This window comes from Staurois parvus, unplaced genomic scaffold, assembly GCF_062004578.1.
Source record: "Staurois parvus isolate SC_StPar_1 unplaced genomic scaffold, SC_StPar_1.0 ptg000172l, whole genome shotgun sequence".
NCBI lineage: Eukaryota > Metazoa > Chordata > Amphibia > Anura > Ranidae > Staurois > Staurois parvus.
In genome coordinates, this window is record NW_028317968.1 from 9,444,710 (window position 1) to 9,457,496 (window position 12,787).

A 12,787-nucleotide genomic window follows, 5' to 3' on the forward strand; every position below is an offset into this window, starting at 1 on the left:
CCTTTGAAACGGTGGTCCCAGCTCTCTTCATGTCATTGACCAGCTCCTTCCTTGTAGTTCTGGGCTGATTCCTCACCTTTCTTATCATCAGTGATACCCCACAAGGTGAGATCTTGCATGGAGCCCCAATCCGAGGAAGACTGACAGTCATCTTTAGCCACTTCCATTTCCTAACAATTGCTCCAACAGTTGATCTATTTTTACCAAGCTGCTTGGAAATTGCCCCGTAGCCCTTTCCAGCCTTGTTGAGGTCCACAATTTTGTCTCTGGTGTCTTTTGACAGCTCATTGGTCTTGCCCATGGTAGTAGTTGGCGTCTGACTGACTGTGGGGTGGACAGGTGTCTTTAAAGAGCTCAGACAGGTGCTACTAAGTTAGATTAATGAGTGGAGTAGAGGTGAACTTTTTAAAAAAGGCACAGCAACAGGTCTTTGAGAGCCAGAATTCTTGCTGTTTCTTAGTTGTTCAAATACTTATGTTCAGCAGTGCAAGACAAATAAATTCTTTAAAAATCATACAATGTGATTTCCTGAATTTTTTTTTTTTTTAATTCTGTCTCTCAGAGTGGGAATGCACCTACAATGTGAATTTCAGACCCCTCCATGATTTCTAAGTGGGAGAACTTGCAAAATTGCAGGGTGTTCAAATACTTCTGTTCCTCACTGTATGGCCAGTTTAAGATTATGTGTACAAGACTGTTGTCCGTTTACTGAATGTACCTAAAATTCCCACAGTGACTTCACCTTGGCTTACCCAATTGCAACTCTACAGGCAACATGCTCATGCTATGAATTCCAGTCAACCCCACTGGCTTATATTATATTAAAGATTAGGAGTGGGTTCCAGTGTACTGATTCTGTCACGTGTGCTCCTAAAGAGGGTTTCCTAAAACGGGTCGAGCCCACATGTGAACTGTAATTGGAATCTTTGCATGTTGTGAACCCCTATGTAGAGGGTAATTTTTAATGTTGTGTAATAGATTTTTAATGGTACATAATAAAGTTGTTTTTATGGTACTCAGTTTCTCTTTTACATGTCCATACAAAGTCCATGACTATATATTCTGTTCATAGTAGTACATCATGATATGTATTCTAATTAAGAAAAAAAGGCTGAAAGGGGCCATTTGTAAATTAAATTCAACAAAGACATTGCAAAATAATTAAAACTTCATACCTTATTCATGATTGCCAGCAACTCACTAAGCACTAGACGCAACCGGCGAGGAGAGTCACTGTGTTCAAACTCCAATGTAAGGCCATGCTGAAGTTGAGATACTAAAATACTTTCTCCAGTACTTCCCCCAAGCTTGTGTCTAGACCAAGGCAAGAAACACTTGTATGAATAAACTGCCTAAACATTAACAGGCTGTGAAGTACACAGTACATCAGAAGAAAACAAACAAAAACAGCTAAACAGATTTTTGTATGTTGTTCGAAATGTACTCACCAAGGGGCATATTTATAAAAGATAAATGTAACGTTTGCCAAAAATTCACTGACGGTGAATCAATTACTGTCAGTGAAAGCACATGCACCAGTAAGACTCACCTGTAGTCATTGCTGAATGTCATATTGACTGCTTTATCAATATGTCCACAACTGTTTGTTATGCATTCACACACACGGGCAATAAAGAAAAGCACAAAGCGATCTCAAACTTACTGTTACTGGTTTTAAATGTTAAGGGAGCAATCTGTAGCAAGATCCAGTGACCAGGCACTGACCAGTCCAGCGCTGGATCCTAGTTGTCCTTGACCACCAACAGCTATAGAATCTTCCAATTTTAGGACTCAAACACCAGCTCTAAAGTAGTGCTGTGGACACCATATGGGCATAGCACATGTTCACTTTTAACAGTAAACTTGTGAAAAAGAAAAAAAAAAAAAAAAACCACAATGAAAATTGCTACTTTTTTAAAAATTATTTTTAGCATCAGTTGTAGACAAATGAACCATACCACAGTGTAGGTCCCATAAGCAAGCCATATTTTCATAATAGTGTTCGTACTTTTAAAAAGGAAATTTAAAGTGTTTATACTTTAAAAAATAATTCTTCTGAAAAAAAAATTTACACTTCCCTAACATATTTAGCATGAGCCACAAATTATCAAAATAAATACTTTGGAAAAAAACAATACAACATACCTTAGTTGCTGCTCTTTGTTGGCATCCTGTTCCAAAGCATGAAAATCCACAGACAGCAGGGCCACAATGGAATTCACAGCCTCCACTCCAGATAGAAGCCGTAGAAGTAATTTCTTGTCTTGAGCCCAGCTCTGACTTTGGTCTGCCGGGGCACATAAGGCCATGCGAACCAGGCATGGAAGCAAAAGCCTCAGCTCTGGATCACTCAAGGCAGCCAAACGCACTACATCCACCTTTTGCATTGCTTCAAATGCATACGGGCTGACATACTGAAGACCAAACGTCTCACTCATTTTCTGATACCTTAAAAAAAAAAAAAAAAATAGTTAGCCCTGAAAATATACTAAATGTTTAACGCCAATTTGAGAGAAAACACTGTTCACACTCTTGTGCTATCCATATAAACGTTTACAATTATCTTCAGATCACAGAAATGGCCAAACAAAATAAAGGCAACCTACCATGAAGGATCTGGAATGAGACGCTTAATTTTTTTTAACGGAGCTGCATAGAGTAATGTTCCCTTTTAAAGTAAATTAACCACTTGACCTCAAGAAGTTTTACCCCCCTTTATGACCAGGCCATAGTTTGCGATACGGCGCTGCATTATTTTAACTAACAATGGCACGCTCATGCAACTCTGTACATAAATTAAATTTGTGTAAAATTTTTCCCACAAATAGAGCTTCCTTTAGTGATAGTTGATCTGGCTTTTTTATTATTTTTTTTGCTCTAAAATGAAAAAAAACAGATATTTAAAAAAAAAATATATATATATTTTTTTTACTTTCTGCTAGAAAACATATCCAATAAAAAATACATATTGGCCTAAATTTATAAAGAAATGTGATTTTGCTACATATTTTTGGTTGAAAAAAATAAAAATAAACATATATTGATTGGTTTGCGCAAAGGTTATAACATCTACAAATGGTTAGCGAGACTGCAATATTGCATCGGACAGTCTGACAATAACTGATAATTTGTGGGAACTAGTGACACTAATACAGTGATCAGTGCCAAAAATATACTGTCACTATATTAATGACACTGGATGGGAAGGGGTTAAACATGTAGGGCGATCAAAAGGGTAACTGTGTGCCTAGCCAGCGTTTTTGTGTATACAATGTGTTGTTTTTACTAGGCAATCTTCTAGAGTTTATTTCCTGAATAAAACCTAGCAGATCACCGCTGACATAACACAGCTCTGCCTTGTGTACATAGGCAGAGCTGTGTTCTGTCAGTCTCCTCGGTGATCAACAGGTGCTGACGCTCATCCATTTGCCGACACCTGTTTATTGGCTTGTGCTGTGTCCAATCCCAGTGACGGAAATGCAAAATCACATTTATATACGTGATTTTACACAGAACATCTGTCCTGTAACAGTAAATCTGCTATAGGGCAAACGGCAAGTGGTTAATGCAAAAGGATTCAAAACTTTTCAGTTTGTTTTCTTTAGGGCCCATTCATACCAGATAGTGTGGGATGGATTTTTGACTGCACTCCAGTTGCATAGACAGTCCAAAATCCAGATTATCCTATGGACTTATTTTACACTATTGCAGTGGAGTACACTGAGGGAAAAAAAAAAAAAAAAAAGTACAGCAAGCTGCATTTTTCTGCTATTGCACAGAAATGCTCAAAAATGCATGTACATGCACAAAAATGCACCGCAACACAGTACAGAGCACACAAAAGCCCAAAGAAGTAAGAAGACAGAAGTGACCTCAAAGGAAATGCAGGCTTAGTAAAAATGCACGTTAAAAAAAAAAAAAACACATAAAAAAACACATAAAATGTTCATCACTGGAAATGAAAAAATGTGCAGTTTTTGGTGTAAATGGGCCTTAGAAAGCAACCACAGAGAGGGGAGTGCCAGACCTTTGCAGAGAGACTGCTGTAACTTCCACACAGGATGCTGAAAGAAGACAAGCTTTCTAAAGAAAATGACCTGTAATACTTTATACATCTTTAGTTTTGATGCACCTAATGTGTATTCAGCTGATTAGACTGCAGTTAATTTGGCTTTTAGAGCTTGTTCACACTATATGTGTTGACCTGTGTTTTTCTGTACAGGGCAACGCATGCCCAACCACTAGGACATATAGAACAATTGTTTTCTATGTGCCCTGTTCACACCACAATATTGAATTAAAGTGTGTTGCGTTAAAATGCAACGTCTGCATTTTTCCATCATACACCTCAACCCAATGGAAAGGAAGGGAAAAAAATTAGTTTTAGGCAGTTTGACCCTTCCAGTAACTTGTAAGGTAGCCATCTTGGAGAGGAAATATGTTTTTGAGAAGGTAAGAGTGTGTTTAGGGGCAAGCAAATTATTTTGTCAGGCTGTAGATATTAAACCCTCACCTTGTAAAACAACCCATTCAGTTTAAAATAAAAAATGAAACATTTGTGTATAGGTATAAAAACATTATAAATACTTTTCTTTTTTATAAGTGATCACATAACATCTGTTCTCAGCTACATTAGAGCTGGAGGAGAAGAAACAGCAGTACACTGATCTTCCCAGTGAAAGGCTGTGCAGGGGATGGCGGGGGAGTCATGTCAGGACAAGTCTGATCATTGGAGGAGAGCACAATGAGGAAGTTACTTACTAAATCTGGAGATTGCAAAATCTGGTGCAGCTCTGCATTGAAACCAATCAGCTTCCAGGTTTTATTGCCAAAGCTTAGTTGAACAAGCTTAAAGTGTTTCTAAAGGCTCCAGTTTTTTTAATTTCATGTACTGTATGCATGAAGGTAGGAAATCTTAAGTATGTAGCAGCCCCCCAAACACTTACCTGAGCCCCATCCTGATCCAGCAATGTCCACGAGAGCCTCGGTTCTCTGGGGAATCTCACTTTTGATTGACTGAGGCGGTCAATAAAAGCCAGTGAGCCAATCAGGAGAGGGAGAGGGCTGGGCCAAGCCGCGGCTCTGCATGTGAATGAACACGCAGACCTGCGGCTCAGAAGTGCACCTGCTCGGGTGCCCCCATAGCAAGCTACTTGCTGTGGGGGCACCTAACAGGAAGGAGGGGCCAAAAACGCCAGCGGAGAACCCGAGAAGAGGATCGGGGCTACTCTGTGCAAAACCACTGCACACAGCAAGTAAGTATGACATATTTGGTTTAAAAAAAAAAGGCTTTAGTATCACTTTAAGTTAGAATCTAACTGGTTACCATGCACAACTGCACCAGTTTTACTAAATAAACCCCTGAGTTCCCAGCACAGCTAAAGAACTGACCACGCTGTGCTGTGAGGGACAGGTAGGAATGCCAGGGATCTCACACAAAGGAAGCAATACAAAGAGAACAGGATACTTTTTCATACAAGTACATGGTACAACAGATGCATATCAGGAATATAAAAATGTTGAGTTTACATATTCTTTAATTTTGTCAGCCAGATGCAGCAGCATAAGGAGCTACATAATCAGTTTGATAAACACTAAAAAAAATATATAACTAAAAATCATAATTGACACAGATATATAAACAAGTATTCACACTCAAAAAAATGTATACTAAAACATTCAATAAGTATGGAGTGTTGGTTATACAAAGTTATTAAATTCCCAACTCTGTTATTGTCAGTATTTCCATTCTTAGGGTTTAAATAAACATTGTCACATTTACTGTTCATTTCATAAATGAATTGTTTCCAAAACAGAACATAGAATACAACGTAATCTAAACACTTGCTAGCCATAATAGTTTCCAATGTGAATAAAAAGTGTTGCCTCCTGCTACACACCTGACAGTTGTGATACAATCTTACAGAACACAGAAATAGGACAGAAGCACCTTGTCCTTGTCAAATAGGTTTAATCCAAAAAGTAATAAAAACAAGACAGGTACGTTTGTCTTTTACTCATTTTGCGAGTATCAGTCTTGTTTTTATTACTTTTTGTAATAAACGTATTTCACGAGGACAAGGCATTTCTGTCCTATTTCTATGTCATGAGTGCAATTAATCTCCCTTGGACATGAGCTGCCTATCCTAATTTTATATTTCTTTGATATATCATGGTCGTGAGGGAGACTGTTGAAATCTGTCAGCAATGAGAGCACTGAATATAGCTGTATGTGATAATCATACATACTGAACAAGCTTTTAAAATGCCTTCTCCCTTGACATAGAAGAAGCTAGAATCCCTTGTCATCCATACGGTTAATAACACACAATTCTCCAAATCCTGTACAATCTGTTAGTGTAACTGACCTGTGTATTACACGCACAAAAACAAATTACAGAATAGGGGAGAAAAATTGCTCCCAGGGGCCACATGACCAATGAGATAGGTTGGTTCTTTTATTGACATTTCTCCATTCAGTGTCCCTCTACCCGGACTTTAAGATGGGGAGTGCACACTGTCCAAGTGCCACATGATGCATTGGGACTACCAGGGGCAGACTGACCATTTGGAAACTCAGGCACTGTCCGAGGGACCGGGGTCAGTAGGGGGATCCGTGAGATTTTTTTTATTTATTTCAGGTACTTATATAGCGCTGTCAATTTACGCAGCGATTTACACATATATATATTGAACATTCACATCAGTCCCTAACCCTCAAGGGGCGTACAATCTAAGGTCCCTAACTCACATTTATACATACACATATTAGGGCCAATTTAGACAGGATCTAATTAACATACCAGCATGTCTTTGGAGTGTGGGAGGAAACCGGAGCACCCGGAGGAAACCCACGCAAGCACAGGGAGAACATGCAAACTCCATGCAGGAGGCGCCATGGTCGGGAATCGAACCCATGACCCATTTACTGCAAGGCAGACGTGCTAACCACTAAGCCACTGTGCCGCCCCTGGTACCTTTTTCATAGGCATGAGTTGTCAGTCCACCCCAGGGGACTACATGTCCCAAAATGCTTTGCACATCAGTCACACTGAGCATACATTACTTAAATATAGGCACCTTTGCAAGTATCAGAAGGACCATGGCCACACCACACGTACATTAACATAATAAAAACCCAGCCAAGAGTGTGCAACTCAGGGTGGTTCCAAGGGGATCTGAAAAGCAATGTAGCTACAGTATTCTTAGAACGTATTCACACCTTTGCAAGGCATCTTTTCCCTGTGTTTGTCATGAGATACCCTATGAATGACAAATGCACTAAACAAGCTCATGTACCCTATTTTTGGCAGTGAGCCAAACATGTTTTTGGAAGGTGTATTTTTCAAATGACTGCTACAAACATTTGGGGTACCATTAAATGATAAGTTCACTTTTTAAAAAAAAATAAATAAATACACATTTCTTGCAGGTATTTTTTTTTGGTGCCTAGAAAGCATTGCACTGGTGTTCAGAAGATTGCTGGTGCCACGCAAGACTCCTGCAAACCTGTCAGTGTATCTGTGTGCTCATACCTCATTCTGGCAAGCAGATACACGCTGAATTACCACGGCGCTAAACAGTGCCGTGGTAGATCACTGACAACTACAAGCCGACAGTTGCAAAGGCTGTCGGCACTAGTAGTTCATTCATTCACAGAGTTCTGTGAATGACTGATGCAGCCATGTGGGCGGAGCCATGCACGGCCGTGCCGCTTTCAAAAAGTGACAGCTAGCACATGGAACTTCTTCCCATACTGCTGTCACAGGAAGAGAGGGCAGCAGTGGGAACATGTTACATGTCACACCCTAAAAACGGGTGGAAAATGTAAACGTTAAGAAGTAATGGCACTACAAGAGCAATGCACATTCAACGCAGCCTTATAGGTGCCCTGAACCTACAAACAATGAATTATACTACAAACAGGCTGAACTCAAAAAAGGAACTGAAAACAAGCATAAGGTAAGCTCCTACATTTTATTTTCTTTATAAAGGGTCAAATAACACTTTAACCTCTTGTGGCCTCTTATTTGGCCAGTCCGCTCCCTTATTGTTGTGGGAAGATGTACTGGTGCGTCCTCTGGTAACTGTGCTCTTGTCCACGCACACAGTCCTGTGATGGCACTGTGACTGGATACAACTAATCAAGGGAAAAGGGTACAGAGTTACCCTAAGTTCACACCTATGCAGGTTGCATTTGAGCTGTTTCTGCATAGCGTTTTGTGTTGCGTTTTTGTTTTTTGTTTTTTACTTTTCTTGTTGCTAGGCAGATTTAAAATGCAAAACGCATCAAAAATGCAATACATGCTTTTCTACAGCGTTTCCATTGCAGTCTATAGAAACAAAAACGCAACTTTTTTGTGTTCAAAAAAAGTCCCTGATCCTTTCCAAAAAACGCACTGGGTGAAAATGCAGTGTTAACATGTCCCATAGGAAATTATGTTAAATGGACTGTACTGCGTTTCTGCAAAACGATGCAGAAAACGCTTAAGTGTGAACCTAGGGTCGCTCTCATTGAACAATCACAGAATGTAAACAAAGGCTGCCATTAGCAGCTGTGCCTCACTTACTGGCTGGTGATCAGGGAAGCATCACACATTGATCTGTGTGTGAGAGGAAAAAAAAGCCTCCTGACCACTAGCCAGCGCAAGGGCAATCCAGCTGCCTTTCACGTGGTCTGGATCAGTCTGTCAGTTTTTCATATGGATCAAGACTGAACCACAATGTATGTCTATAAACAGATGGGTGTAAATGGACATTGCATCCATTTCATCCTAGTCACTTTGGGGTAAATTTTACTAAAGCTAGAGAGTCCAAAATCAGACTCCCTTCTGCATAGAAACCAATCAGCTTCTAACCTCAGCTTGTTCAATGAAGCTTTGGCAATGAAACCTGGAAGCTGATTGGTTTCTATGCAGAAGTGAGTCTGATTTTGGACTCTCCAGCTTTAGTAAATAAACCCCTTTATGTCCGCAGTTTAAAAAAAAAACTATTGCGCCTTTTCCCATCTTTGCAGACATAAATGGATAGTAAGATAGGTCATCGGTCGTCAATTCTGTTTCTGTCTGCTTTAGGAAAGAAACATTTTTTGCTTATACTTTTAGAAAAAAACAACATGACTGAACTGATGATGCCTGTGTGACAGAGACCCTTACAGTATCAACAATATCAAAATCAACCTCTCTCCGGTCATTCACCCCTCTACAGTATAGGTCATCTCTATCCTGTCTCAGATCTAACCTGTATATTAAGCACTTCAGTACCAGGAACGTTAGCCCTCTTCCTGCCCAGGCCAATTTTCAGCTTTCAGCATTGTCGAACTTTGAGGGCCAGTTCACACAACATGCGTTTCAGTTGCTTTTTTCCTGCATCGAAACGCACAGAAAGTAGGTTATATGGTTGTCAATGTCATAGTTCACATCAGTGCTTGCAGTTCCAGTGCATTCCGGTTGCAGAAAAAAAGTAGAACAGACTGCATTTTTCCTGCGCAAAACTGTATATTATAAAAGTAAAATAATAATAATATAAAAAGGATATAATAATATAAAAGGAAAAAAAACGTAAAATTTAGAAATATAACCAATTTCCCCTTGCGTATGGTTTTATAAAACATTTTTTTTTAAAAAAACCCGCCTACCATGCCTCCTTTTTGGAAAGTAGACACCCCAAGATGATTTAACCACTTCAGTACCAGGAATGTTTACCCTCTTCCTGACCAGGCCAGTTTTCAGCTACCAGCGTTTTTTCAAACTTTGAGGGCCAGTTCACACAACATGCGTTTCAGTTGCTTTTTTTCTGCATCCAAAATGCACAGAAAGTAGGTTATATGTTTGTCCGTGTCATAGTTCACATCAGCATTTGCAGTTCCAGTGCATTCCGGTTACAGAACAAAAGTAGAACAGACTGCATTTTTCCTGCGCAGAACTGTATATTATAAAAATAATAATATAAAGGATGTAATTAAAGGAAAAAAAAAAGATGTAAAATGTAGATATATAACCAATTTCAACTTGCTTTCTGTTTTATAAAACATTTGAAAAAAAAAAAACCCTGCCAACCATGCCTTTTTTTTGGAATGTAGACACCCCAAGATGATTTATATCATTTTGGGGTATCTACTTTCCAAAAAGGAGGCATGGTAGGCGGGGTTTTTAAAAAAAATGTTTTATAAAACAGAAAACAATGGGAAATTGGTTATATTTCTAGATTTTACATCTTGTTTTCCTTTAGATTATTATATCCTTTATAATATGATTAATTATTATTATATTACTTTTATAATATACAGTTCTGCGCAGGAAAAATGCAGTCTGTTCTACTTTTTTTCTGCAACCGGAATGCACTGGAACTGCAAGCACTGATGTAAACTATGACACGGACAACTATATAACCTACTTTCTGTGTGTTTTGGATGCAGAAAAAAAGCAACTGAAACGCATGTAGTGTGAACTGGCCCTCAAAGTTCGACAAACGCTGAAAGCTGAAAATTGGCCTGGGCAGGAAGAGGGTAAACGTTTCTGGTACTGAAGTGGTTAATCATCTTGGGGTGTCTACTTTCCAAAAAAAAAGGCATGGTTGGCAGGGGTTAAATAGTTTATAAAACAGAAAGCAAGGAGAAATTGGTTATATTTCTAAATTTTACATATTTTTTTCCTTTAATTATATCCTTTATATTAATTTTATAATATACAGTTCTGTGCAGGAAAAAAATATTTTTTTCCTTTATATTATTATAACCTTTATATTATTATATAATTTTTATGTTTTTATTATTTTTTTATAATAAAAAAAAACAGTGAAAGAAATCTGTAGTTATCTCAAAAATGATAACTCATCTGGGTAGAGTGTGGCATGGCAAAGTAATTGTCGGTAAAAGTATCACAGCTGGAAGATGGTCTGGGAATGAAGGGGAATGAGCTGCTGGTATGGGGGTGGTTATTAGCAGCACACAGCTGGCCATTATCCGCACATCCCTCGCAGCACACTCCAGGCTCCTGTGTAGCTGCCCTCCAATCCTGACTGCTCTGGGTGACCCCTCTCTCTTACAGAAGACACAGAAAGGCACGCTGGTTGAACCACAAGTCCCTATCAGAAGAGGTACCTGAGATGCCACGAAGAAGACAATGGTGGAAAGGTGCAGGCGCTGTCCTGTACACTATATAAGAAACCTTCTGTGCCAGAGACACCCGAGGCGAGGCCCACACATCATACAATCATCGTACAGTTTTCCTGCTCGGACTTCACCAAAGTAGAATTCTCCCGCAGAGGTGCAAGTATAGCACCCGGAACCAAAGTATCTCCGGCTCACATGCCGGAACAGGGAAATGAACAGAGGGCGCACACTTCCGTCCTCCACATCCAGCCCTGCCTACAACTTCTAAAGCCAATCAGAAGGCCATGTGAGTGCAGAGTCGGTAGAAGGGGAGGTTGTTGAAGTGGTGAGCTGGGAGCAGGAATGTACGACGTTGTCGGTTTGTGGTGTAGGGCTGTGCTGTAAGTTGAAGCATTGGGGTTTATTTACTAAAGCTGGAGAGTGTACAATCAGGATTACTTCTACATAGAAACCAATCAGCTTCCGGGCTTTATTGTCAAAGCTTAATTGAACGGGCTGAGATTGGAAGCTGATTGGTTTCTATGCGGAAGTGAGCCTGATTGTGCACTCTCCAGCTTTAGTAAATAATACCCAATGTATCATGTATTTATAATTACAGGTACTTATATAGCGCCATCAATTTACACAGCGCTTTACATATATATTGTACATTCACATCAGTCCATAACGGGCGGACTGCCCGAGGGCCCGGAGTCGGTAGGGGGCCCCATGAGATGCCCCTGGTACCTTTTTCATAGGCTTTTTTGAGTTTGGGCAAGGACACAGGGGCCCCATGATCCCCTATTGCCCGGGGGCCCCATGAGTTGTCAGTCCGCCCCTGATATATACACATATATACATATACAGAGGTGGACTGACCATTCAGACACTCGGGCACTGGCCAAGGGCTCAGAGTCAGTAGGGGGCCCCATGAGATGCCCCTGGTACCTTTTTCATAGGCTTTTTTGAGTTTGGGCAAGGACACGGGGGCCCCATGATCCCCTATTGCCCAGGGGCCCCATGAGTTGTCAGTCCGCCCCTGGACCATAACCCTCAAGGGGCATACAAACTAAAGTCCTTAAAGAAGAGCTAAACCCAAAAGGGGAAGTTCTGCTTTAAGGACTGCTCCCCCGCTCCCCATTAAGGATTGGCACCTTTGGGGGGCGGGTATCCGAATTTGACAGATACCCGCTCCCACTTCCAGTCCAATTGCCTAGGCGATTGAAAACGGAAGGTGTCCTCCCTCCCTGTAGTCTTTTGGAACACGTGACAGGTCCCAGAAGACTACCGGACCATTCATGAAGTGCAGTGCTACTCGCGCATGCCAAGTGGGTACCCAGCTGTGAAGCTGCAAGCAGTCACAGCCAGTTGCCCACACTGAAGATGCCGGCCTCCTGGAATACAGGACGGCCAGTGAAACAGGCTGCGGCGGAGGGACAGGTAAGTGGCTGTTTTTTAAAAGTCAGCAGCTACAGTTTTTGTAGCTGCTGACTTTTATTTTTTGACAGGGTGAGTGGAACTCCGCTTTAACTCACATTCATACGTACACATACTATTTAATATTTATATATTTCAGGTACTTATATAGCGCCATCAATTTACACAGTGCTTTACATATATATATATTGTACATTCACATCAGTCCCTAACCCTCAAGGGGCGTACAATCTAGGTCTCTAACTTACATTCATACAT

General features: G+C 40.3%; 1 protein-coding gene across 1 annotated transcript in view; it reads right to left on the bottom strand.

Moving 5' to 3' along the window:
* Nucleotides 1–11,307, bottom strand: part of INTS2 (integrator complex subunit 2) — a 70,203-nt gene extending 58,896 nt beyond the window's left edge. The window contains exons 1-3 of the mRNA XM_089676645.1: nucleotides 11,102–11,307; nucleotides 2,146–2,448; nucleotides 1,176–1,314 (exon numbers count right to left, since the gene is read on the bottom strand). Coding sequence (XP_089532771.1) covers nucleotides 1,176–1,314; nucleotides 2,146–2,438 — 432 coding nt within the window. The 5' untranslated portion in view covers nucleotides 2,439–2,448; nucleotides 11,102–11,307. The remainder of the gene's footprint in view (nucleotides 1–1,175; nucleotides 1,315–2,145; nucleotides 2,449–11,101) is intronic.
* Nucleotides 11,308–12,787: the final 1,480 nt, after the last annotated feature.